Source organism: Taeniopygia guttata, chromosome 8, assembly GCF_048771995.1.
Source record: "Taeniopygia guttata chromosome 8, bTaeGut7.mat, whole genome shotgun sequence".
Lineage (NCBI taxonomy): Eukaryota > Metazoa > Chordata > Aves > Passeriformes > Estrildidae > Taeniopygia > Taeniopygia guttata.
Genome location: NC_133033.1, coordinates 9062459 through 9089323, shown reverse-complemented (window position 1 = coordinate 9089323; position 26865 = coordinate 9062459). Strand labels below are relative to the sequence as shown.

Below are 26865 nucleotides of genomic sequence, written 5' to 3'. Positions count from 1 at the left end.
ATTTAATAACCAATAAGTCAAAAATTCAAGTAAATATTTTCACTGATTAACACAAGTGTGCTAATTCCTTTTTCCGTGGTGAAAACCTCAGTGATTAGAGATGCAAAAAACCTGAAGTAACAGCTCATAATTGTTGCTGGTGGAATGACAGTCAAATGACAAAGCCTTTGGATTCTTTGTAGCTCTCCCTTCTCCTGGAAAAAGTCCTGATCCACAGTGTCTTCAGGAGTTGTATTCCTTCTCCTGGAGTACATCCTCCTGTAAAAACATGTGGTGATTTAGCTCCATCCATCCCAAATGACACATTTGTGGCATAAGAAGTATTTCAGCTGAGACTTCTGTGTATCAGCAGCAGATGGATCCTTCTGTAGTCTTCATTTGCTGGAAATTTGGGCTGAGAGTCTTGCAGCAAATCCCTCAGAAGTAAACTGTAGTGCAGTAGAATAATGGAGCGGAGTAAAAAGCCAAAAAGGTTGATTGTACTAAAGAGGATTCACTGAAGGTGGGCCATAAAACAAACAAAAAAGTGCTCCCACAGAAAATGGCAATGGCAGCCGTAAAATCAGATAATAAAGGAATCCTACCATGAAGACAAAAAAGCAAAAAACAATTAAGCCCCCCCAGAGAATCAAACTAAACAGAAAACAAAAAGCAAACAGGCTTAGGACAGGGAGACACAGGCATAGAGCAGCAGCCATGTTGCTACTAAAAGAATCCTGTACTTAAGCAGATTAGGAAAATTCCTCTCACCCTAAGCTTTCACAGTTTGCCTGCTATATATATTGTAGGCTGGTTTTGAATGCCACCATAAATTGCACATGTAGAAAATGCATTCCAGAAACCTGTGGCTTTCAAGCCTTTTGTTTTCCAAAGAAAGAAATCAGTTGTAAAAGAAGATGTTGGAAATAAGACTGTAATCTGTGGTGCATCAGAACAAAATTTGCTCTTGTAGTGTCTTTGAAGTTTGTATATATACAAAAGAAAATGTGTGAGCTTTCCATTTATTCCAGGAAAATACAATTTCTTTGTGTCTGTGTATTCATAGAAATTGTGTGTATGTATGAAATAATATATATATACTGTCCAGTTGTATCTCTTTAGAACCACAAAGAATTGAAGTACTTCACTGCTGCTGTTTTACAAGCATAGTCTTTTGAAAATCAGAAACTTTTAGTTCCATTTGTATGGAAATGGAAACACACCTATTTGCATGCATCATTTCTTGTGCCAGCATTGTCCTTTGTCCTGAGTAGCTTTCCTTCTGTGGAAATTCTTCCCTCAATTAATCCATGAGACTGTCCTCACTGCAGCCAAAGACTTCTTTTGCTGGAATGCTGGCTGCCAGCATTTGAATATTCATTTTAGATGAACTGGAGGCACTCCTTGCTGAGCTGTGGAAGGCAGTGCTGTCACACTGCAGGTGTTTGAAGATACTTCTCCTTTGGCTAGAAAGACAAGTTATCTTCTTTCTGATGAAAACCTGTTTGGTGGTCGTTGGAGGGTTTTTTCTAGTTTTAGGCTCAAGTATGTATTCCACAGGAAAATGAATTTCAAGAATAGTAGCAAGCTGTCTTGGCCAGGAGTCTGGGATTTTTCTTTGTGAATGATGTGCCCAGAACCAGACATGGCATCACAGCTGCTGATGTGGTTCTGATTGAGCTAATGCCATTATGATAATTTCCATATAATGTTCCATCCCGTTCCTAATGCTGCCTAACACCCTGTTTGCCTTTTATTCCCCAATTACAGCTGTCTATTGTCTTCACAGTTTGTCCTCTGTCCTTTTTCAAATTAGTTCTAGTTTGGCTGTATGTGGGTGTGTGAGGAGATAGTTGTGTATATCCTGAATCTGGCCTTGTGTTGGCCACTTGCCTGATAAATTCCTCACACTGCCAGGATTTACAGGAAATCCACATTTGGTTCTGTGCAGTATCTGCTGTTGCAGTGTATCCTGGAATTAAGTTAGGAAAACTCAAATCTAAATGCAAAACTCAAATCTCAAATTTCTAACATTTTGCAGTAATGAAATAGCAACACACTTTTGAACTTCTGCATTAGTTGTTTGGGTTTTTTTTTTAGTTCTGTATGTAAGATTTTTGACACACCTCCAACATTAGCCAGCTTTCTGCCTGATCATCTGGGATATTGAGAATGCCTAACCTGTTCAGAGATGCAGGAGTGAAAGTAAAAGAAATTCCTAATTCATATGTAGAACAGGGGACAACGAAAAGGTTGGGCTCTCATCAGTGAAGAGAGAACATGTCAAGTCAGCATTTAAGGAGCCCATAAACTCAAAAAACTGAACTTGCTTTTGGATAGATCTCACCTATTTCTAATTTACTTAATAATAGACTGGGAGGAGAGTAAGTTTAGTTACTACTTAAAGGAGAAGCTTAATTAGCATTAAGTTCCAGTACTTAACACACTGTTAAACATAAGATACAGGTAAAAATCTGGTATCTCAGTGAAGGGTTCTCCAGTTTTTGCAGAGAATGCAGGGCTTCAGTGTGTTTGTGTGTGTGGTTCAGGGAGCTCTCAGCACTAAGAGCACAGGTTTGCTCTTAAAGTGCCTGAACTGGACAAACTTAGTAGAGAAGCTCAGAAGTGAGACCTGCAGGGACACCACATCCTCTGCACTGCTGCTGAGGATGGACCTGACCTTTTGGACAAGATCCACGTTCCAGACAGGGTCATTGTATCCTTCTGTGCTGAGGAGGCTCCTCAGCAGAGATGATATCCCCAAGGACAAGGGGAAGCTGACTGTGATAGTGGGTGTTTCTGTGAATAAATGCAGTTAACTCAGTTTCTGTGTGGGAGGTTCAAGGAGGGATGTTCCAGGGTAACTTGAGGTTGCCAAGTGGGCCATTGAAATACAAGATTTCTGTGACAGCATTCTCTGTAATACCTGCCAGTTCTGTGTGTGAGAATCTGTAGACAAGAGATTAGCGGCCCACATGTGTGGACAACATAAAGGAGTAAAAAGGAAGAATTAGATGTGATGGTAGTGTTTTTGGGACTGGAGGCTTCTGCCCAGGAGGAACTGCACCCTAGTTAAGAGAGAATCATGCTGAGGGCACTAAAAAGGAATGTAGAAGGCTAAAGACAAACCCAAAACAGGATATTTTTTTTGAGTTCAGACTGGTCTGTTGTTATCCTGGTGAAGCACTGGCCCAGACTGGAAACTTCCACTGTTGTGACTTGTTCTATCTTTGCAGCTTCCCTGATCTTATTCAATGTTTCCTGATCGTTGCCATTGCCTTGAATGAGAATTGGTAGCACAGCCCTGGAACTGTATTTTTGGATATTACAGGCAGGGTTTCCTGCCCAAAGAGATTCTGTGATGCATTTCTTTTATAATATTTTTTATCCTGGTAAATTTCATCTGCAGAGCACCGTCTCTGCTCCCACAGCTTAATCCATCAATCCTGATAAGCAAATACTGGCAACACTATCCCAGATTATCCTCCTGTGGGCAGGTGTGGGGGATGCCTGTTACAGAGGGTGGCTGTTTGGTGCCAATATACTTTTGTTTTATTTTTCAGCCTTCTAGAATTAACATAGAAGCACTTGTAAGTTCTGCTTTGCTGTATGCCTAATATTGCACATGGTGGCTCCCTGGCATTGTAGCCAGATTAATTTCCATCTCCTGTATCTTGCTATTATATTGTTTATTTGCCTGTTTTCTTTTTGAGCCCTTTTTTTGCTCTCTGCCTTTCCCAGGCCCCAGAGACTTACTTGCTTTGATAGGAATACCTGAAGCTGTGAAACAAAAACCTTCTAGGCATAAAGGAAGCCATAGATGGAGATTTTCAGACACTACAATGAACCTAATTTCTCACCTTTTCCATTGGAATTAATAGACATTTGTGTAGTGAGGTTGCAATATTGTTTTGAAAATGCTATTTTTTTGGTCAGTCGTTTGCTTTAATAGTATTTAAGTCTGAACAGTGGAATGCTATTTAAGTACACTGAAATTAGGAAGACTCAAAGTATTAAGATTGAAAATAAGGTTTTGTTCTCCTCAGTATGGTAATTTTACAAATAATTATTTCAAGTTTATATAACAGTACAGATTCTGCTTCCTAGAACCAGAACACATTTAAATGCTCTCTGTCCATTTGCATTTAATGTTAAACTTGGGTAGAGAGACTATAAATATTCAATTAGAATAAAATGAAAACGGGAAAATGAAAAGAATATTTTATTAATCTGTAATGTCTATTGATTTTTGAGTAGGCATAATGTCTATTGATTTTATTTTTTAATAAAGCATGTACATAGCAATTTAAGCACTCTGGACATAAATGCTGGGCAGCTGCTTTCAGGTGGGGGAGGGAATATGACTTGAGTTGCTTTATCTTCATCTGAAAAATAACCCAACACCATGTTAACAAAGCCATAGACTTTCCCAGGGGCTCACCTAGTAAGACACCAGGCTCACTACATCTGAAAAACTGCTTTTAAATATTTTTGTTGCCCAGTCTCTGATGTTCTTGTGTCCAGGTGAACCATACTAGGATTTTTCATAAATACTAACCTGACTTTTAAATTTGTTTCAAAGATAAATACTTCTATAAAAGTAAGTGATGGGCAGAAAAGAATTATTCATTATTTAAGAAGCTACTGTGGAATTAAAGCCAGTGAAAATAAAGTGGTACCTGTACACACCTTTTTTTTTAAATCATGAAGTGAGGAAAGATAATTTGAGATGTTAAGTCTAAATTGTCACTTAGCACATATATAAATCTGGAGTAACTCCAGGAGTTGCTCTGGGTTTGTTTTGGGGGTGTGTGTGTGTTAGAGAAATCCCCCTATAGCCAGTCATCTGTAATTCCTTGACTAGATGGTGAGTTTGCTTTCTGGTGTTAAAATTCTGAATTCAACAAGTACAAAGTCTGCATTAAAAATAAATCTTTAAATCTCCCAAGTTTCTTTCTTCCTGAGTAAACTGAAATGCTTAAAATACAGTGGTGAATTTGGGGCAATGTTTCATCTACAAGAATAGGATTTAAATGGGAATCACCATCTTGCCTTTGCTGTGCTTTTTACTTTGTGAGAAATGGAAAAGTGAAATATGTTAAAAGAGCTTTGAACCTGTTGCAGTCAGACCACATTGGAACTATTTTATCAGTTTCTAAACTGTTATATTGAAATGAAAATAATCGGTTATCACAGAATTTAAATTTGGAGGAGAATTAATGAAATTAATTCAATTTTTGTGTATTCACAGAATGATTTTGCAGGATCACTTTAAGGCTTTTTCTAATACTTTGTTCTGGCTGCTGAAGTTACACTTCTGTTGTGAGAATTTGGGAGCACCAGTACAGTTTGTGGCAGCACTGCCTGAGAGAAAACATTGTGGAAATAAGGGATTAAGGAGTTAAACATCTAAGGGAAATAAACCAAGAATTTTCTTGATGAAGAAGATAATGGTAAGATAAGAAATCATACCAAGGAGCATGAGTAGATGGTTGCTATCAGGAAATGAAACCTTGAGTCATTCTTTGAAAGCTATTTAGGTTAGTTCTTCACAGATGGTCACTAAACTTCAATCGTTATTTCTTTGCAGTTTGGTCCCTCTCAAACAAAAATGTAACAAGTTCAGTGAAAAATCTCTCAAGGTTTTTTTTCCCATTAGTTATCAACATAAGAATTGTTTTATTGTCCATAGCAAATGTTCTTTGTATAAGAAGTCCTCTAATGCACATAGCAGCACATCCAAATTGTAACTTCTACTCTGAAAAAAGCTGTTGAGTTTGGGCTGATTGTTAGTGAGGTGGGATAGACAAAAAAGAAAATCACAGCAAAACTTCAAAAACAGCAGTGGGAAAGCTTGTGCAGAGGTATAGACCTGTTTTTAGGTAGTGTGAGCACCATTTGTACTTAAATGCTTCGATGTACTGAGGCTTTTTTAGCCTGTTAGATAGTTTGCAGTTTCCATGCTGCTTTTTCTTTCCAGTATGAGTAGCTTTTTTTGTAGCTTTTATGAAATATGTATCAGAGGAGCAGGGACTTTGGTTCTGGTATTCAAGCTCCCCTATAGTACATTACAGACATCGAGTTAAAAACATTGTATTAAAGACTTTTTGGCTCCCCAGAAGCTATTCTGAGCTGAATGCTTTAATCATGCATTGAATTCAACCTGAAAGTGTGAACAAGGCCATTGATTAGACTTGTGGTTTTGAGACCTGTCAAGTTGAGGAAAAGCCCCTTCCCAAATCCTCTTTGAAGAAAGAGACTGTTCAGTGACAATTGGTGATGAATTTTCAGGTCTTGCGAAGTCTTTGGAAATTTTTTCTGTACCCATAAATGCAAACAGGAATATACCTTAAAACCTCTGTTTGAAGCCAACAGCTGAATTAAAAAAAAAAGCCTTGCAGTTTCTTCTCAAAGGAGTAGAGGATGAAGAGGAATGTACAGCAGAGAAATTACAGTGCAGGCAGTCCTGAGCACCTGCAAGGCTTTTCCTGGTGATGAAGTCAGTGTTTGTTCTAATTTGAAGTACGGTAAAGGACAGAAGGCAGAAGTTTTAGATATTGATTAATATCTTTTGTCTTGATATATTTTCAAGAGAGTCCATATTTATAATTTAAATGCAACAGAAAGAGAATCCTAGCCAGAACATGTCCTTGTAATAGAATCAGCTGTTTCTGTCAGTCCATTACAGAGCGCACTAATCGCCCATCAGGACTAAAAGTCATTAGGCACAGCCTGCACTTTCTCAAATCTGTGCTTTGGGAGTGAGTGCCTATATTTTACCACTACTTTAATTGGGGATGAATTTTCCTTTACTCTGAAACAGATCTCTTGGCACTGAGTAAACCTGAATTATCCATTATACATTATATTAAATGTAGGGTTGTTCATAAATAAATCTGTAAAATATGCTTAGATGTATCCCATGTTTTTTCATAGGAGAAATCTGAGTGATCCAGAAACTTCAGCTCTCTTGACATTTGCAGAATTTATGATAAAACCGAAGGACAGGGCTGGGTGTGGTTATTTAAAAATTTGCCCAGGGATGAGGCTGGCCAGTTTCAATGGTTCCCAGCTCACCTGTTTTTCATTTTGAAAGCAATAAATGCTGCTTTTGTGAGATATGTTTTGTCTATTCCAAGCCTTCCTACACGAGTAGGAAACTTTCCCCACATTGGGTTTGATCTGTAAATTAATGCTGGGTTTGGCCTAGCATCACTTTGCAGTTTCCTATTTGATATTCCATCTTAAAGCATTGTCACACTGTTGAACCCTTGAAGTTAATATAAGATTGGAATTTTAAAATTAGAGTTCACTTGGTGATTATTACAGTTCTGTCTCACTGAAATTGAGAGGACCATTTAATTACTTTTTTCTAATATATTTTTTTGTCTTTATGATTAATTTAAAAATACCTAAGCAGAAAAAAACCCCACCAACAAATTTGAAAGTGTGCATGAAAGATGGTAAGAAAGAATGTTCCTATTTAATGTTTCTTTATTTCACTGAAAATACAGTTTTTCAGAACTAATAATAAAAAAAGTTGTGGTATAAAGGCTTTGTATTATAACTGAAATGAGTCATGCTAGGCATGTAACCACCTTATATATCCAGGGGGTGAATATCTCTTCCTATACAGATAATATGTGTAAATGTCAAATATCTGTGGCTTTGGCTTTTGGTGTAAAAAAATATTTATTTTTGGGGAATGAAGCAATGGAACCCTTTCTTTCATCACTTCTGTCAAGGGTTTATGTTCCAGTGTGGAGCCCAGCAGGCCTAAGCAATATCAGAGACTATTCAATTTTGAGGGCAGAAAGAGAAGTTGAAATTCTCTTGTTTGCTTACAGAGGTGTAAATGCTGTCTGGCTCTGATTATTCCAAATTTTCACATGGTGCTCAGCATGTGGATTTCTTCATTAAGTGGATGATGGCTTGTAGCTGTTCCTTGGCAGAAAATGATCAGAGCACCGTGTCTGTCCCTCCTTCCGTGGTTTTGTGAGCAGCAGTGATTTGAGAGGGGTCGGCTGAAGTGCCTCATGTAGCTTAGCTAAGCAATGGAAAATTACATCTGCTTGTTCTGTAAATAATGTCCAGTCAGAGCAGATGTAATTAACTCCTGAACTTAATGGATGCCACGTGAGGTTACAGATGCTATCAGTCATAAACTAGATGAAGGCAAGGGAGCTTTATTTGCTTGGAAATCCTTTTAGGACTAATTACTAAATATCTTTAAAATTGATTGCTTATGCTTTCAATTTCTGAGAGTGTTTTCCCATATCTGTGTGGAATGGATTTGATGCAGCTTTAAGAAGGGATGGGAGACACCTTTATTGTTGAGGCTTTTTGAGGAACTAAAAGGTTTCTCTTCCCTGGGACTTTCTCCCAGAGCTTTACTGTTAGAAAACTTGGTGTTATTTTAGGGCTGGCGAAGCTGTCCAGCTGTCTGGCAACACTGGCCTGACACATTTTTCTTTTTGTCTAAATTAATTGCGAAATAGACAATTGCAAAGATGAAATTTTGTTGATGTCACAAGTGTTGGTCTAACATTGACAAAGCAATTGGAAACATTGGGAGTGCCTCTCAAAAGTTACCACCAAATTTAATTTCTGGTCTGTGTTAACAGTGCACTGAATGGATATCAGCTGATGAGCCAGGCGTGGAGTTTTCATGAGATTCTCATGGTTTTATATAGATTTTTGTAGGACAAACCAGAAAGGTTCTTGTAGAATCCTTTCGTTGGGCTTGTTTATTCAGTTTTAAGGGATATTTAAAGAGTTTTAAGACTAGAATTGGTTGCCAGGTAGCTTTGATGACAGATATTTTGTTTAAAACAATCTTTTAAGGACTAGATGTGTGTATAGTAGAAATATCAACTGATTTAATAGTAGATTAATATTGTATGAACCTACAAGCCAGAGAATAAAACTGGATTTGTTTCTTTGTAATGCTCTTGGCATTTTTAGCAGCTGTTACTGTTTTCTTGTGACCACTGCATGCCCAGTCTTGAAGGAATTTTTGGTGCAAGTCAAGACAGAGTAATTTTAAGAGTGGTTTCTAACAATAGCATTACAGCTGCAGTCCCAAATGGCTCTGAGATGAGACTCTTCCCTGCATTTTCTAAAATTTTGCAGAACGTGACCTTTTGACTTAAATTTCTGAAACTGGCGCCGTCTGGCAAAAATGAAAGAGAATTTTGAACAGTTGCTCCCATTATTTGGGATGAGCGTTCAGTGCTGGGCAGGCTCTTTCACACATCAGGAATCTGCTTCATGGCCTTGTAAAACTAGAATTAAGTAATGAGAAAGATTAATGAGCTGTCTAAGCTGTGTGCTTTATTACTCTCCGTATTCCTTTGCCTTTAGGCTAATTTGTGCAAAAATACATAAGGAAGATTTGGAGCATTTATTATTGGTGTTATTTCTCGGGTTTGAAAGTATAACCTTTTATTTACAGAGGACTAGCATGTGCCTCGCTTTTTATTTTGTTGCTACACAGACATTTTGGGTTGCTGCTATTGTTTAATTTGGGGGAATAAGTTATCATAATGGTCTTCTGGAGCTACTGCTGTTGTCATTTAAGGATTGTCTGTTAGGAGAGTAAATTCATCGTTTTTCTTTTGCTGTGCTGTTTTTTTTCTATGCTTCTGCACCACATCTAGGATTCTGGGTTGCAAAATTCAAGCTGTAGTATTTAAATTTACTTTTTCTTGCTAGTGAAATTGCACCTTAAAAACATTGTTTGTTATGTGCTTTGTAACATTTAAAAGTAAGTTTGGCAAGTGTATTTGAAGAGGGCTGCTTCTGTGGTTGGTTTTATTGTTTTAGACTTGAGGAAAACAGTCAAGTTAATAGTTAATAAGTTTGCTGATGTCTAAGGATTGAACAGCTGAGTTACTGTACCCCTGTTATTGTGACCAGGGTTCTTAGAGGTTGTCTTAATTTTTAGAAGCCATTCTTTGTTTAAGCACAGCTGAAAAGCTTGGGATCGAATATAAAACTAGGAACTGTCTTTATTATGGGAAGAAAGAGACTTCTGCTCGACTGAGGGCATAAAATCAGAGTGACCCTGTGCTCCTGGTCCTGAGAAACAGGGATAGGAATGGATGCTGTGGAGGAAATGGGAGCTGGAGGACTGCGAGTCACTCATGGCACCAGTCACCCACACTGGTGAGGGATGTGTGGGTGCCAGTGTGCCCTGGCTGTGGGTGCCCGCTGAGCTGGGGCAGCTGTGGAAAAGCTGTGGCTTTTCCTGGGGCTGGTCCCTTCCTTCATCCCTTGGGAATGTGCTTTGCATCCCTTGTTTTTATTGTCATTTGCCAGTCCAAGCCATGACGTGTGGTTTCAGTCCCGTTTGTTGCCATGAGCAGTGGCCCATGGTGTGCACTGTGTAATGTTGTATTTTGGGCTGGAAAACATGATGTAATGTACAAAATATGGAGCTGAATCTCCAGCTTACTAAAATACATACATATATATATACACACATGGGAGTGGGCACTGCAAATATCCTGAGGAAAGTGTGAATTCTTGCCTGTTGTGAGATGTATTCTGGAATTATTTTAGGTCAAGTAGCCAAAATCCATAATCTAATGGAAAGCCCTGAGGTTAAGTGATATGAAGGGTTAGTGGGAAGCTTCTGGTCACATATATTCTTGACAGGTTAATGCACAGATGTGACCTGGATCCTTAGCTTTGCTTACCAAAGAATAAGTTCCTGTTGCCCATTCAGAAAGGGTAGTGGGGGAGGGAAAGTAATTTGCTGTGTTTGAGAATTTTGCTTGAAGTTTAAAGGGCTTTTAGCTTTATTTCCTTCTGCAGTAACTCTAATTTGAAATAAATCCAAAGGCTTTTTATTTTGCTGACTAGTAAGGGATTTCTAAGCTGAAGAGAAAAGAAAGACTGGAAGATCCAAAAGCATGAAATGCATCATTGGCTGATTTGTGAACTGTGGGTCAAAAAATTGATATACACTGAATATTTAGGGCTGCCTGTTAGTTAAACATCTGAGGGTTTTTTCTCCATTTAGTTTTATATGTTAGAATAGTTGCAAATGGTATTTTTACTGTCATGCACCTTCTGCTGAGGTAGAAAATTAATCAAAACAATAACTTTATTTTGCTTTGAACTTGTAGTATGTTTAGGGTAGCACTGGGTGAAAAGATGCAGTATTGACTATTCTTCACACACTTTTTTTGGAGGCTGTGGCACTTTGCCACCATGAAGGTGAGATTTCTTAGGAAAGAGTGGTTTCCAGGCAGTTTGGGTGGCACTGGGAATATGGGGGGATGGCCTGGGACTAAGCTATCCATGGCATTTTAGAATTTGTGTGATGGCAGACATAAATTCGGTAGAGTGTGGAGAAAGCTCTGGGAATTAAATCCATGTCCTCTGAATATTCTGAATGGTATTGGCAAGAGGCTGGGTATTCGTTTTCTGTATTTTAAGTATCTCTGTAGCTAAGCAGATGATCTAACAGTATGATCCTGAATTTAGTTTCTAAAAAGTCAGTAAATTAAAAAAATATCTGCAGCATATTCCATAGGTTCATCTGACCTTCAGTACAGATACGCTTTCAGTTTTGCTGTTTAAAATTCTTTACTGATGAGTTTGGGAAACAAGTTCAGATATAATCATTTCTAGACAGAGAAATTGAGAAGTGCTGTTTTTAATAACCATTTACAGTGATATGGTGAAAAGAAGGAAATTATTTTTCCTGACAGATTCTGATAGGAGAAAGAAAAGCTTAGCATGGGGCATTTTTTTTTTTTTTAATCACCATGAAAAATTCTTTCCTGTTAATCTGATGGATGGATTACAGTTTGTCCTTGCATGGCCAGGTTGTACTTTCCATCAGAATTGGAGATTCCAACCCTCATTATATCATTTCTGTAATGCAAATGGTTATGTATAGAAGAAGATTTAATTAATCCCCTGCTGGTTGGTAGTATACCCTAAAGCAAACATATTCAGCAAAGGAAAAAAAATTAAAACAAGAGTGCATGGTACCAGGTCACTGACTGTCAGTGGAATTTCATCATCTGTGAAATATTAACTTATTAACTGAAATGTATTTACTCTTATAGCTGTAAAAATATTTGTCTATTGTCCCAACTGGTATGATAGTGAGTACCTTGCAAGGGAGCCAAGGTCAAAAGCAATCTCAGGAATCATGCTGTCTGCTCTGGCAAAAATATGGAACATCCTGTGTGGTGATGGTTCTCATTTTAATTTGCAAGGACTCCATTTAAGCTGCCATCAGTGCAGGCTCCAGCATCCAACTTTGCCTGTGGGTCTGTGCCATATGTGCAGATACATATTCAAGGACAAATTACAAGACTGAGAGAAAGTGACAAATTTGAGTGATGGGTTCCTGTTTTTTCACACTTTTATAACATAACATATCTGCTGGAACGATGTGGGTTGTATTGTAGGTCAGTGAACAAATAGATTTCCAGACTTTATTTCCTCTCCATATTGTGTGCACACACCTATGCAAAAATCCAGCACTCTTTCTGCTGCCTGAAACATTCCTGTTTTCAGATGCAGTTTCTGTATTAAAAAAACCACAACTGAATAAATTTTTCAGTATCTATGTACTAAACAATGTATTTTGCAAACAGAAAAATGATCTTTCAAATGAATGGTAACTTTTCTCTTTTAGCCTCTTTTCTGCCTGTAAAATGAGGATCTGGTCTTATTGTGAGACCTCTTCTGTAGCATGATATGATATCCAACTGATTTTATAGCCTCATGATTGAGGTGATGAACTTAAGATAAAAGGAAATATAAGGAACTCTTTTGAAGGCAGATATTTGAATCAGCTTTTTATTAATTCTGTGATGCTGAATTTCTTTCCCAAGGTTCCTTTTTAACTGCTTGTCTGAAAATCTGCTGCTTCTTTTGTCTTGTAGAGATCAAGTTGCATGTTTAATAATTATGCCTTGAAATGTGGAACTGGTACAAAAAATTAACTTTCAGAACAGTCTGTTCTTGTCATTTGGGTACTGCAAGATTTAATACACTCCTTATTTTTTAGGATCTGTGAAAGTAGTTCTTTATTTCCACTTCTGAAAGTTCTTTGTGAATAATGTGCACCAATATTTTATAACATTCTTATGCTATTTAGCACTTTGTATAAATCAAATATAGATGTAAGCCTCTGTTTTGAGGGTTATATTGTTGACCTAGAGAGCAGGTGGCATGGAGGCTGGCTGGAGTAATAATGGCAATATAAATATAGCTACTGGCAGCACAAGTGCTCAGGGAGGCAGATGTGCTGTTGGAAGGGGCAGTTTGGAATCTTGCAGGTTCCTGTGTTCTCATCAGAAGGGTGATCTTTAATGAAAAATGTCCTTCAGGATAAACTAGCATATTGAAAGGATTACAGCTGCATCCTTTAAATAATGTTTCAGACCAAGTAGTCACAGCTCAGCACTCTTTTATTAGTTATCTCACCTCTTAAAATGTGATTCATTTTTTTGGATTCATGGACATGTAATGCCAAACTCCTTTGTGGTGTGAATGGAAACCAGTTAAATCATACCACCTACCTCATAATTTACTAACTAAAACATTTAATCTCTACTATAAATCATACTATATATGATTCTGAGTAGACTTTAGCCTTTATAAGATGCTTGTGGAATGCTGTTGGACTTTTCCCTTACATTTTTCATAATTATTGAATCACTGTTTTTGTAGTGCTACTTCATATGTTTGAGATCACCCTGTCCTTATAAGATACAAATTCTCAGTTGGTCCCATTGCACACATTGAAGTGTTGAGCTGTTTTAACACCCAGCTGAGTCTCAACCCCATGAGTGTATCCCCATCTCTGGGAGGCATTTTCATTGTCCTCTTGATCCCCTGGAGATCTGCAGTGTTCTCTGGCAGTGGGCATCCTCAAACAGGAAATAGTTCAGTATTGTAAATGCAGGTGAACCCAGTGGGAAGAAATGAGGATGTCTGACTCCAGTTCAGAAAGCTGAATGATTTCTTTTTTGTGACTATACTATAATACATTAATATACTATTTAAAGGAGACACTAAAACTACATACCTGCTTTTTCTAACTACCATATCTAACTAACTCACAACTCCTGGCCCTCTCTGGAGAGTTCAGACACAAGTGGGTTGGATTTGCCATCAGGCTCAAACAATCCTCACCAGAATCCAATCAAGCACTCACCCCAGATAAACAATTCTCCAGATACATTCCACATGGGAAAACAAGGAGCAGGAATAGAAATTGTTTTCTCTTTCTTCTCTCTGTGCTCCTCTATGAAAGAGTCCTGAGAGAGAGAAGAATGTGCCTGCCACAGTTCAGCAGTTGTCTGCAGTCTGCTCCCTCCTTCTTTCCATCTCCAGGCATTTTCTCTCTGGGATGTAACTTCTTCACACACAAACTCCCTGGTGATTTGGGAAAAGCAAATCTCATAATTACACTGCTCGTGGTTGTGTAATGTCCAGCTCTGGTGCTTTTGCTTTGGCCCCACTGTTCATGGCCTGTTTGGGGGATTATAGGGGCTGTTACCAGCTTTGGAGGGGCAGAAAAGGGCAGAGAGCTGGGAGAGGGCATTGTCATTTCTCCAGAGGACATGGGAAGTGCTGCAGAGGCCGCGTCGTGTTGGGCTGTGTGGCTGTTAGGGTTTGTGAGAGGGATTTTAAGACTAACATGAACTGAGGTATAGTGGAACAACAGGTATAAAAATTGATTGTTTTGATTGTGCTCTTTGTTGTCAAGACCACAGTGGTATTAAATGTGAACTACTGCCTATTGATTCCACACTGCACTGTGTTTGTCAAGGTGGCGGTGCAGAATGAAGACAATTCCTACATGGATAGGATAACATTTCAATTGCATTGAGATGTCATCTGCTAGGACTTTGTTCCTTCCTTGTTTGGAAACTCAGTTTCCAAGGGATGCTTTCAGGAACAAAGCCCTAGGCAGTCCTCCTCCTAAACTAGCATGCATTTTATCCTGAATTACCTACATTGTAGGAATTATTAAATGTCATATTGTTTAAGTAGAGCAAGCATTCTGTAAAGGAAAGGATTTGTCCATTCCTGTTCCTGGACCATGTTTCTTGTGATGTATGTCTGGTAATTACAAGTCACAATTACCAGAGCTGTGCTGCTGCAAGGGAGTGTTCTCTCTTTAAATGACTTTTCAGCTCTAATGACTAGAGCAAAGCTTGTAAAAATGAACCCTAGAAGTTCAAAAACTAGAAGGTATCTAGAGAGAGTTAAAGGTCACTGTTTTGCTTTTTCATCCAGTACTATGAAATTCCAGAGCTTTATACATACATTCTAAAAATTTCTGGGGCTGACTGTGTTGGAATCAACAGAAATACGTCATTTGAATAGAAAAAGTGCCTTCTGCCAAGAGGTGCGATCTTCTTTAAAAAGCATAAATTAAACACAGCTGCTCATATGACGAAAGAGATGTATATGCATGTCTAAGTAACACACTATCCACAGAAACAGAATAACACATAATATCTATATTTTACCTGTTTTTTTATTAATTTGCAGTAGCAAAAAGCTGTCCTTGCTTACACAGGTTTCACAGGTGGAAACTAATTCTTTCTTACAAATGAGAGTGGAAGAAGTACCTTTTTTAGAATATAAACCACACAACCTATTACAGATGCTAATGATTTATTATCTTATGCACTTGAAGTGTTTTGATTAGATCTTGACAAGTTTGTCTGATGACAGGAATTTCTCGACGCTGTAAGCTGTCAGCCTTGAGATAATTCACACATGGAATTTGCTTGGTACTGTTAAACTGTAATGAAGTTTCGAATTATGGAGAAGTAATACTTAAAAAGAATAATGGCATGTAAGAGTTCATTTATTTATTTATTTGTTTGTTATTAGTGGCTGTAACTTTTTGGTATCTTTGAAAAACTTGAAGCCAAATCCCACGTATGACTGATCAGACCAGTCACTGTCAATCAATAGCATTGTCAGTCATGTCAGTCAACACAAACACTGTAGCTAAAGATGGAAAAGATATTAACTTACCAACGTTACGGATTTGATTTTTTTTTTCCTATTAATTTTTTTTTTCAGTATTGAGGGGAAACACTGATTTTTATTTTTTTTTTTCTTAGAGGGGATGAAAAATACATCCCGTAGATCAGTACCCTGACATCCAGTTGGCACTGGCTGTGCTGCTGCTTGCCGGGCTCGGCCGGAGCGAAGCAGCCGGGGACGAGCACAGCCCGGGCCGAGTTTTGAGGAGAAAACCCCAAAATCGGGGGCCGGGGCGGCGGCCGCGGCTGCCACCTGGCGGTGTCCGGCGGGAGCGCAGCCCCGCAGCCGGGCGGGGCCGGGGATGGGGACAGTGATGGGATGGGGACAGTGATGGGGATGGGGACAGTGCGGGGGTGGGGACAGTGATGGGGATGGGGCCAGTGCCGGCATGGGGACAGTGATGGGATGGGGACAGTGCTGGGATGGGGACAGTGATGGGGATGGGGACAGTGCCGGGTTGGCAGTGCCGGGGGATGCGCAGTGTCCAGCAGTGCTGGCGCCTGGGGATGCCCCCGGGCTCTCGGCTGCAATAAAATCCCCAAAACCTCCCCTCTGCCTTTGCTTGTGCTGCTGAAATGCAAAATGCTGCTGAGAACTGGAAATTGTATTTGGTCTCGAATTTTTTTGATAATACGTAATACAATAAATGTGTGTTTCTGAAAAAAAACCCAAATCACCCCCCAAATCCACTCTATGGCATTAATTCTTCCTTTTGGTGAGACTGTGAGACCATACTGCAGCAGCTGCAGGCACACCACGTTCCACGCTTCTGGAAGTGGTTTGGTCTGATGCTGATGAGGTATGTAGGACAGAATTAATTACTGCCTTATCTTTGCTCAGGCTTGAATTTCAAAGTTATGTTTGCTCTGTTGAGTGCTTATGATTTTTAACTCCAAAGGCAATGATTGTTTAGGCAAAATGAGCAACTCTCATACCCCAGACTGTGCTTTGTGAATGTGCAGCAGCAGAGCTGTGCAGTTCCACACTGAGCATGCGCTGGGAAATGGCCAGCTCTTTATTCATTCCACCTCAGTCATTTATTGATAAATAAATCAGTAATATATAATAAAAAGTAAAATTAACTCAAGGTTTTCATTCTTATTTTTTTTCCAGAAAGAGCTCAGTCTCCCCAGAAGAGGAAGCTTGTAAGTATAATTATTCTTTATTCATCCCTTGGTTTGTTTTGAACATATATAGCTGTTCAGTTGTGGAAGTAATTTAAATGGGCAGATGCTCTGTTTCCTGTGTTAAACATTTTCAAGAATCTGTCATGGGCTTGGAAACAGCTAGCTTGGATTTCTGTGAGACTGAAGCCTCTATTCATTTCCTTAAGTGTAGCAGGAAAAGCAGTGGTGTAGTGTAAGCTTACTTCTAATTACCAGCTTGAGCTGATCCTGATACCAAAGTAGCTGCAGTGTTGAGTGCTGCCACTCCGACGTGGCTGCAGTGACTCCAGAGGAGTCACTGATTATTTATGCAATATGGACAGCTCTGATCACTGCTCTTCAAACAATCTGTTGACAGAAGTCTAAGCACAAAGCTCCTGGGCCACACAGGTCAGGTGTTTGTGGAGCAGGCAGCCTGATAGAAGTATCTCAATAAAGATATGTCAGGAAAAGTAGGCTTTTAAAATTGTTGTTTAAACAAACAGCAATTTTTTTTTTAATGCATTATGATGCCTAAAGAATTTTAGCAAACTAACTTGGTGTTTCAATGGTATTATAAGAGCTTAGCTTCTGCTATGCTTACAGATTTATGGTGGAAGAAATTGCATTATTGATTGTATTACATAAAAGAGAAAGCTTTTGTACTGCCTGCTATTGCATTATGATTTAAAATTGTTTCCCAAAGCTTGTGGACTACAGACATGAAGCACACAGAAGCTTATAACCTTTCTTCCTCAGGTTTCTGGTTCTAATGAGAAATGATTTTCAGTCTTTCAGTGTAAGCTATCCCCTTTGTATAAGAAACAGTGTTTGGAAAATGCTGTGTAGAGCTAGTGATTCAGGGCTGAACAATGCACAGGATCAAAAGGTCTCTTTTTAAAAGTGGGGCATGACCAGACCTTTTTGTTTAGTTCATATGACAATGATAAACCAGTCAGGGAGTTATTTAAAGAACATGAAGCACTGACTGGTTTTGGGTTTTTTTTTTTAACCAGTATGCCTCAAAGGCTGGCTTAACTAGATTTGAGAGATTTCTAAGACAGGTGGTGTTCATCATTTGAAGATTATGAAGGTTCTTTGATCAAATAGTGGAGCAGTGAGTTACCAGTAAGTTTTTTGTTGAATATAATTTTTGCACAAAACTTTTGGAATTGAAATTGAGGATGCCAGAGATATTCCAGATCATTCCAGCATGGAGGTGGGTATGGCACAAGACTACTTACATATTTTCATTTGAACTATCTGTAATACAAAGGAAGTGCTTCAGATGTGTAATGTTTTAGTTACTGGTAACTAAACCAAATGACTGAATATTTTATTTCTGTATTACTTAACTCCTGCAATTTTCATTACTTCACTTTAGTTTTCTTCCACGAGTGAGTGCCTTTTAAGCTGTCACTATGTGAAGTAATTTAGCAAGCTGTGCCAGAAGATCCAGGCCATAAATTTTAAGCACAAGGTTGCAGCTATTAGTGAGACTAAAAATCTATGAAGAATTGAAATGTCTTAGTTACCTGTGTTATCTAGTTGATTATTTGATTGTAGTTTCTGGAATTACAGGTTCTATAGTCAAGTACCAAGTGTAGCAGAACCAACTGAGGTCTTGTTGTTTGAGAAGTTTTAACTGTTCATGAAGTCAGTATGCATTGTGGCTGATGTAGACCTGTGTTGATGCTGTACTATGAAGTGTACAGGTTCACTGAAAAGGCTCTTGTGGAGTTAATCTGCATGATTTTGCATATCCCAATATCAGTGTTACTTGATTTAAAAAAAAATCCTCTTTGTTTTTAAAGTAAAATTAGAGTAATTTATATCAAGGGAATAATTATAATATATGTATGTAATATAAGGTAAAAATATACATATACTATGTATAAATTTGTTCAACCATTCTGTCAAAAAGAGTGGCATTTTAACTGTGGGCAGTTTTCAGTTCTTCTGGAGGCTTTTCTTCTCTGGAATCAACTTAACTGTGAACCTCATAAATAAAAATAAATTCTGAAAATAAAATTTATTCTGAAAAGCTGCTGCTGTGCTATGGCTGATGAGCAGGGATAGTTGTGGTTGTAGCCATGTCCTGATTCATTGACTGTCAGTCACTGACTTTTGTTCACTGACAGAAGCAGAAGCAGGGATGGACAGGAGGATGAAGTACCTGGCTTGGAGCCAGAAACCCTCAAGAGGTGCATCCATTTTCTGCACAAACTCCAGCCTTTGTAGCAGTTCAGTAGCAGCTGAAGTATATACAGAAATCAGCCACTCAGCTTTTTTTCGTGTGCTAGTCTGGAGGTTGGGGAGCACTTAATTCTGTAAAAAATCTACTACTGCTCTACTGCTGACTGGTTTGGTGATTGCTTTGCTGGACTGTTGAGTTAGAAAGGTTTTAGCCTGCAGATCAACTCGAGTATTTGTCATTGCTGAATGAAAAAGGATGAGCTATTCCTGACAATGCTTCTAACTTTTTCTTTGTGTGACTCTCAATACTTCTTATTTCCTGGGTTGTTATGAGTAATCATTATTATATTGCAGGAACTAATTATAAACAGGGACAACAAGAGTTGCTGTGCTTATTTGTGCAAAGGAAAAGGAGTGGAGTTACGTGTCTCACTGCTTTTGTCAGGAGAACATGAGAAATGTTGACACCTAAAGAAGCTCCTGGGTGGGAGCTGAAAAGAATGAATGGTGGGATGGAGCCTGTGAAATCTGTTGATGAGTGTTGATGACTGTTTCCATATTAGCAGAAGGAAACACACTGTAAAGGATGGCTTTGCACTTGGGTAATCTTGCAATCCTAATTTTGAAATAATCAACACAGAGTGAGTAGACATGTAAAATAGATGGGGGAATTGTATGCAGGATGACATTAAGAGAAATGCCTGATAATTTAGATACCATTTTGTTGTTAATATGCTTAAAGTGTTTGTGTTTCTATGGGGGGTTATGTTTAATGCACTAAAGGAGATGATACTCAGCTGAGTTGTAGGCTGCTGAGAGACTGAATAGTTAGAGAACAGGAATAGGTAGTTATATTTTGTCTCTGGTGTGGTTCAATAATCAGAGTTCAAAGTTTTCCTTTAATGAATTATGCATATAAATGTATTGGTTATGTTTTTCCCCATGCTTTGTTCACAAAAGAAATAATTACCATTCATGAATATTTTCTTTAGTTTCAAATAGTGAATGTGGCATGATAGACTCAAACTTTGATCTCCAGCCTATTAGTTGAAGTGGTTTAATTATTTTCAGCCATTTTCCTGTTCTGTTCTCTGTACAGAGATTGTTTTTTGTATTGTTGGCTGCAGTTTCACATGGTTTTGATGTGCACCTGCACGTGCAGTAGAGATGTTCCAGACTTGAAAGAATGAAAGTGGGGACTTGGCAGCAGGAGCGTCCCGTGGTGAAGCACCTCTGTGTGTTCAGGTGTCTGAGAGCAGTTCAGCACCAGATCAGGCTGCAAACTGCATTTCATCGTGGCTGCAGGATGCCCAGCACCAGCCAGGGCCTCACTATTGCTTCTGCTTGCCTCCTTGGCTGAGCAGTAGTCACTAAATCCAGTTGGGGTTGCCCTTGAGCCATCTGGTTTCTTGTTCAGTATCCCAATAATAATAATAATAAATTAATTATATATTCAGTTCTGTATACCATAAACTTTACTGACCTGTTCAGACTCTTTAATGAAAAATGTGGGTTTATATTTTAAATCCTCATGGTTTCTAAGGCAGGGTTCATAGTGTGGGTTGCTGTAATTTTTGTGCTTTCTAAATGTAAAATTTTGTAAAAAGAAAACACAGCTTTCCCATATTATATCCAAATTTGAAAAGAGTAATTTCCTCAGCAAACTAAAATTGCTAAACCAGTTTCTAACTTCAGCTGTAAGGTTTTTTTGTTAATTATTTCCTGCTATCAACCATCTGTATCAAATATACTTTAAAAGACTGTATACAAATGGCAAAAGAAAAGGGAGGCATAAGAAACATGAATAAATAGTTTTAATTCAGAATATAGTAAAAATACACATTTATATGAACCAAATATTACACATTGTTGTTTTGATGGTGACTGGGGCTGGTGAAGAGTAGTATTTACCTGAAGCTTTTATGTCTAACTCTGAAATATGGCAAGGAACATAAAAGTGTTTGCTGAAGATGTGTGCAAGCCTTTTATGGTGGTCTTTATTCCTTCTAATCGCTTTTTAAGGCAGCTTATGTCCCCTTTGGGACTTGTTTTCTCTCATTCTCTCCCTTCTTCTCTGCACTACCATTCTACTTTAAACCTCTGAAGATTCTTCGTTTCTGCTGCCCTAGACATTTCTGGGGGGGTTTCATTAAACAAGTCTTCATCATAATTTGTTAAACTTGCCCCCAACTTCTTGACAGTAAAATAACACACAAACACAGCAGGGAATTTCTTTGGGGTGATGTGCTGAACTACTTGTATTCTTTTTAATGTTTAGACCTTTGAAACAATAAGAATTTTGACGGCAGGAAAGAAAATTTCTGGCCTTTAGTGGTTTGTGTCTTCGTGCTGCCATGCTCAGGTGCTGTGGGAATTTCCTCTGTATCTGCAGAGAAATGGAGTATATAATTCAGTTTCTGCTCGTCTTGGCGGGTGAGTGTTTCTGCTGGTGATGGATCGATGCCGTTTCCCTGCCAGGAGCAAGTGCCATCGTCCCAAGAGTGGGAAAGCCAAAGTGCAGGAAGTGGATGAAAAATGGGTCTGGAAAGGAGTAGGGAATTTTGCTGCTTTTGCACTCTGTTCTGATTTGGATGTGGAAATAAAGTAAGAAATAATGCCTCCAGTCAATGCATGCTGCTTGTGGTGTTTTATATAGATGGGAAGAGAAAGAGGTGCACTCTTCTGACCACCCCATCCTTCTCTCAGCATGTAGAAGCAGCTCACAAGCAGTAGGTCAAAAATAATCTGCTGCTCTTAAGCTGATCCACGGGGCTGGTTCTGGAGGTGGAACGTGCAAATTATTCTTGTGGGGCTCCACAGCAGTGCTGCTATTCCTGTATTAGACTTTAAAAATTATTTGAAAGTCTTGTTTCTTTAAAATAAGTGATTTGGTGAATCAGGAGTATTCTAGTGTTATGTATAGATTGTAATCTTAGAGACAAAGAATTTATGGAGGTTTTCATCAAGGATTTAAAAGTGGAAAAAGTATTTTGCGTAGTTTTTATTGTCAAGTTTCCACTACTTAATCCAGGCTCTCATTTAATAAGTACAATAGAATTATTCGTAGCATACCAAATTTGTACTTTTTGTTGCTTGCTGTGCTGTCTGACTCCAGAGGCACAGTGTGGGGACAGGGGCTTTGCTTGTGTAAGGAACAACCATCCCGGCCCTTCCTCCTCTCCTCAGCCTGGCACTCTGTTTTCCTAATTGCTGAGAGATTGGGATTTCCTAATCAGAATCATGGGAAGGTCTGAAGATCAGAGCTGTCAACTGGAATTTGACTTGGTTGATGAGTACTTATGAATAGCAGCCTAAATACAGCCATTAGCACTCTAAAGCCTATCAAACATATACGTGGAAACTTTTTTGAGGAAAGTAACATTCTTACAAATACACATTTTAAAAATATTGGACATCGATTTGGGCAGTTTTGTTAATAGCACAAAATAGATTTTGAGCTGATTGAAGCCACCGTTTGCAGGCAGAAGTGTGAAGGGAATATTTCCTCCTAGTGAAGGTGTTGCCCCTTCCTCCCCTGCGGCATCCGGCTCCCCGGGCTGCAGCGAGCGCTCTGCCCTGCTCTCGGCGCTGGAATCCGTGAAGTCTCTGTCTGGAACACAGTTTCGGGGAGGTGTTTGAAGCTGCAAGTGGAGGGGATTGATTTCCGAGCGGGGGCTGGGTCCGTGTCCCGCCGGCCGGGCGCAGCTGCTCCCGCGCCCGCTGAGGGCTCTGCCGGGCCCTGGGAGCGGGCGCTGCCCTGCCCCAGCGCCGGCGGCTTTGGGGCTGCTCCCGAGGCCCGAGACTCTGCCCGAGCCTTTCACTGTGCCCCGGCCCCGTGGCTGTCCGCCGGGGAAGGCAGCTCTGCCCCCGGGGAAGGCAGCTCTGCCCCCGGGAGCTGGGACATGGGGCGGCCGGAGCGCGGCAGGAGCGCGTTGCTGGCGCCGTGACAGGTCAGACGGCCCCTCCGTGTCAGGGCACCTTCCTTCCCTTCTGCCGCGCTCCGCGTCCTTTCGCCGGATGCTCTGAGCACCCTCGCAGAAGATTTTTTAATCTGAATTTTTAAAAAATATAAATAATTAGGTTTCTGACATGAGCTGTGTGATTAATCTGGACCATCACTGAACTGCCGAGGTCTCTGTGGCACTGAAGAGCTCGGAATTGCACTGATTGTTCTGTGCTCTGCGTTGGAGTGATAACAGTGGCCTCTCCCTCCCAGCCCTAAGCCTCTTAGGCTGGGAGGAGGCATATCAGTGTATCAGCACAATGATGAAGCGGAGGAAACAGAGGCTTGGAGCCCCATCTCTGCGGATCCAGTAAGGACTGTTGTGAAAAATAAATTGCACCTAATAATTTCAGATTGAAGCTATGAAGAAGAAAAACCGGCCAGAATTTTCTGTGGCCAATAGACGTTGCTTTGATTTGTTAGAACTTTCTTATTTGTCATGCTTATTTGGCTGTACATTAAATTTTGTTTTGGAAGCTTTAGCATTTTACTTTTGTGGAGTATTAACCATGAAGGGTAGCCAAAAAAAAGAGCAATGTTTCAAGGTTTTTAACTGGGATACATTGTGGTTAAATTTTGTCCCAGTCATTAGTGTTGTCAAACTAAATGTTTGTAACTTTGTCTTTCTAGTTTGATCATTCTTCAGATTTAAAAAGCACTTTTAATAATCTGTCAGAAAGCTGTCACAGTGCTAAAATCTTCAGAAACCTTTGCTACCTTTGCTGTCTTCTAGAATTAAAAATGCTTTTGAAAACATCTAGATTTGAAGCAAGAAGTCTTAGCTTACATTGCTGCATTGTCACATGTATTTCTACAAATGGAATTTTAACAAACATTTCCTTTTTAAATGCTTTTCCTTTATAAGTGCTTTGAAATCTACTAATGGAAACTGCTATTTATGATCGTAATTATATTTATTATTTCTATTAGGTAAAATTAAGGAAATTGTATGTTTAGTACTGTGTTCATAAGTAGAGGAGGTGAAAAGAATCTATCCTGTAGTCAGTGGAGGGAGGAGCAGGGTAAGAGGCAGGCTTAACCTTTTCTGTCTGCAGACTGTAAAGCTCATCAGCTGTTTAAGCAGAGATTGCTAGTGGGGAGGATTTCCAGTATATAAAGGTTGCTTTACTGATAAGTATTTGGATTCACTAGGAAATTAAAAGCTAGGAACATGGACAAACATGCTTGACTTCAGTATGCTAAGTGTAAAATATCTGAATTCTAACCAAAAACTGAAGCATGCCTAAATTTCCATTTTGCTCACTTTTGTGTTTAAATATTGTAAATAGAAAATATTTTTCAGCCCTCAGTCAAAAATCAAAGTTATCAGTGTAAGAATACAGTGGCACTAATTTGTATTCTAATACATAAGCATACAGTGTAATACCAATAATTGTAAGTTAACTTTTACTTTATTTCTAGTGAAGGACATCTCATCGTGTATAGTTCACTAAAGTAGGTGTTAGAACCTCTGCTCTGTGTTTATGTACAAGTCTGTTTGCAGCTTTTTGGAAAGCAGCTACTTTGAGACCTCTTCTGTTCCCTGTGTGAATAAAAACGTGCCTTGGCTGCTGACCCTGCAAAAGCAGGATAATTCACAAAACTGAGCACAGAGCTGGGCATCAGCACCCTCAGCTACAATCCTGATGCTACCATGGATGTGCTGTGGACATGTCACTAAACCTCTTCATGCCTCAGTTTCCCCTCTGCTAAAATTAGAATAAAGCCATTTTGCAGTGCTGCTTTCAGGCTTAATTAGTTGTTGCTCTAAAACAACTGCCACTGCTAAATGTTGTTTTCTAGTTAATAGTTTGTGTCATTCATATTTTCATAGTTGTGTCTTTTGGTTATTGCCACAGCTGTGGCATGGAACCATGGCTCCCAAATTGTGAAGGCAGTGATAGAAATGGTCTATGTGTGCTGCTGGTGCCATTATTAATTTATTAATTTTTCTCAATTAAACATTTGAATTAGAGATTGACAATGGTGTGTATTCCAGAAAGCCTGGAAATTACTGCAAGAAAGGATTTGGATAATTCCAGATCGGAGGGGTTTTGTAGTGGAAAAATAACTTTGAATGTATATTAAATTGACTGAAAAATACATTTTGGTTTGGATGATAATGGAAAGAAATGACTTTTTACCACTTAGTTTATTGCATTTGTTTAGAAGATATAACTTGTATTTTGAATTTTTTTTTCTTTATTGAAACAGAAAATGTGATATTGACCATGATTTTTTTTTCTGCTGTGGTACCTTGTCAGAATCTCCTCTCCTTTGTTCTCCCACTGCCGAGGAAATGAGGTTCATCAGCACATGTTCTCTCCTACATCTGCTCCAGGTCTGCAGCATCTTAAATTCCCATTTAGTGCTGACTGTGCACTTGTCACTTCTCCTCTAGTATTTTACCTGAACTCACAAGCCCAGAGCAATCCATCTAGTCCGTGCTACAGCCATCCTTTTCAGTGGAGGTAAGGAGAGGTATCAACTAGGGATTTTTAACAGTTTGGTGTTGGCATAACCATCTATGAACTTAACAGCTTTAGAGTTCAAGAGAATAACATCTAACAGAAGGAAACAGCTTCCTACTCACAACTTACTTCCAGCCATTTAGTGTTCAAGTGGATGTTGCGTATTGGGACAAACTTTTTGTAGTTTGTGTGTAGGCCCTATGTAGGGAGAATGATAAATTTGATTTAGGAATGGAAACCTGTCTGCTGGTGTGTGCATGCCTGTTCCTGGTGGTACCTTGTGTTGGCACATGTGCAGCTTGTACCCTGCAGCAGAGGAGCCCTCACAGGCATGTCTGGTGTCAGGAAAACAACTTTAAAAGTAAAGCAGCCTAAAAGGGGGTCCTTAAAAACCCCTGTCTAAATAATGGCTCTCTGCTAAATACTGCACCATCTTCTGTTCCCTGGAAACGCACTCTGCTTTCTTACAGAGGCTGGCAGGCTGAAGTCTCCAAGCACAGGGTATAGAAAGGATAAGGAGTAGAATCAAGCCTGTTGTTAGCAAGAGTTTCTAAAGCAAAAATAGCCAAAACCAGCTCAGTTTATATTAAAGCACTTAGCAGCTCAACTGATATATTTACCCTTCAGGATTAGCTCTTGTTCCTCACTGGGCTCCTGTGGGACAGGCACAGCCATCAACCACCCCAGTGGAAACCTTCAGCTTCTTCACTCAGGGGAAATGTCACCAGCTCTCAGGGGGACAGTCCCAGGCGAAGGCTCACACACGCTGGAGATCTTTGCATGTGTGGTTATGAAACTGGAGCTCAGTGGTACCTACTTAAAACTTGAGCCAACATAGCACCAGAGGGCTGGTTTTGAAGTTCACATGCTGCAGGGTGGATGTGGCTGGTCAAATTTCAGTTACTCATCAGGTGGTAATGCTATAGCCCCTGAATCTAGATGTTATTTCAGAGGGAGGTTGGTCTTGCTGGCCAGCTCTGGTAGGACTAACCAGAAAATGTGAAGTTGAACTATTTTAGGCTTCTGCCCC

The 26865-nt window shown here is 39.3% G+C and overlaps 1 protein-coding gene across 9 annotated transcripts in view; it reads left to right on the top strand.

The window, feature by feature from the left end:
• Positions 1–26865, top strand: part of MAST2 (microtubule associated serine/threonine kinase 2) — a 185606-nt gene that overhangs the window by 62433 nt on the left and 96308 nt on the right. For 6 of the 9 annotated variants that reach the window (XM_072932623.1, XM_072932625.1, XM_072932624.1 and 3 more), the window contains one exon: positions 17134–17165. In XM_072932623.1, the coding sequence (XP_072788724.1) occupies positions 17134–17165 (32 nt within the window). Of the gene's footprint in view, positions 1–17133; positions 17166–23511; positions 23675–25628; positions 25836–26865 lie in introns of those variants that run through there. The other 3 variants (XM_041717914.2, XM_072932626.1, XM_041717915.2) reach the window with 2 other exon arrangements.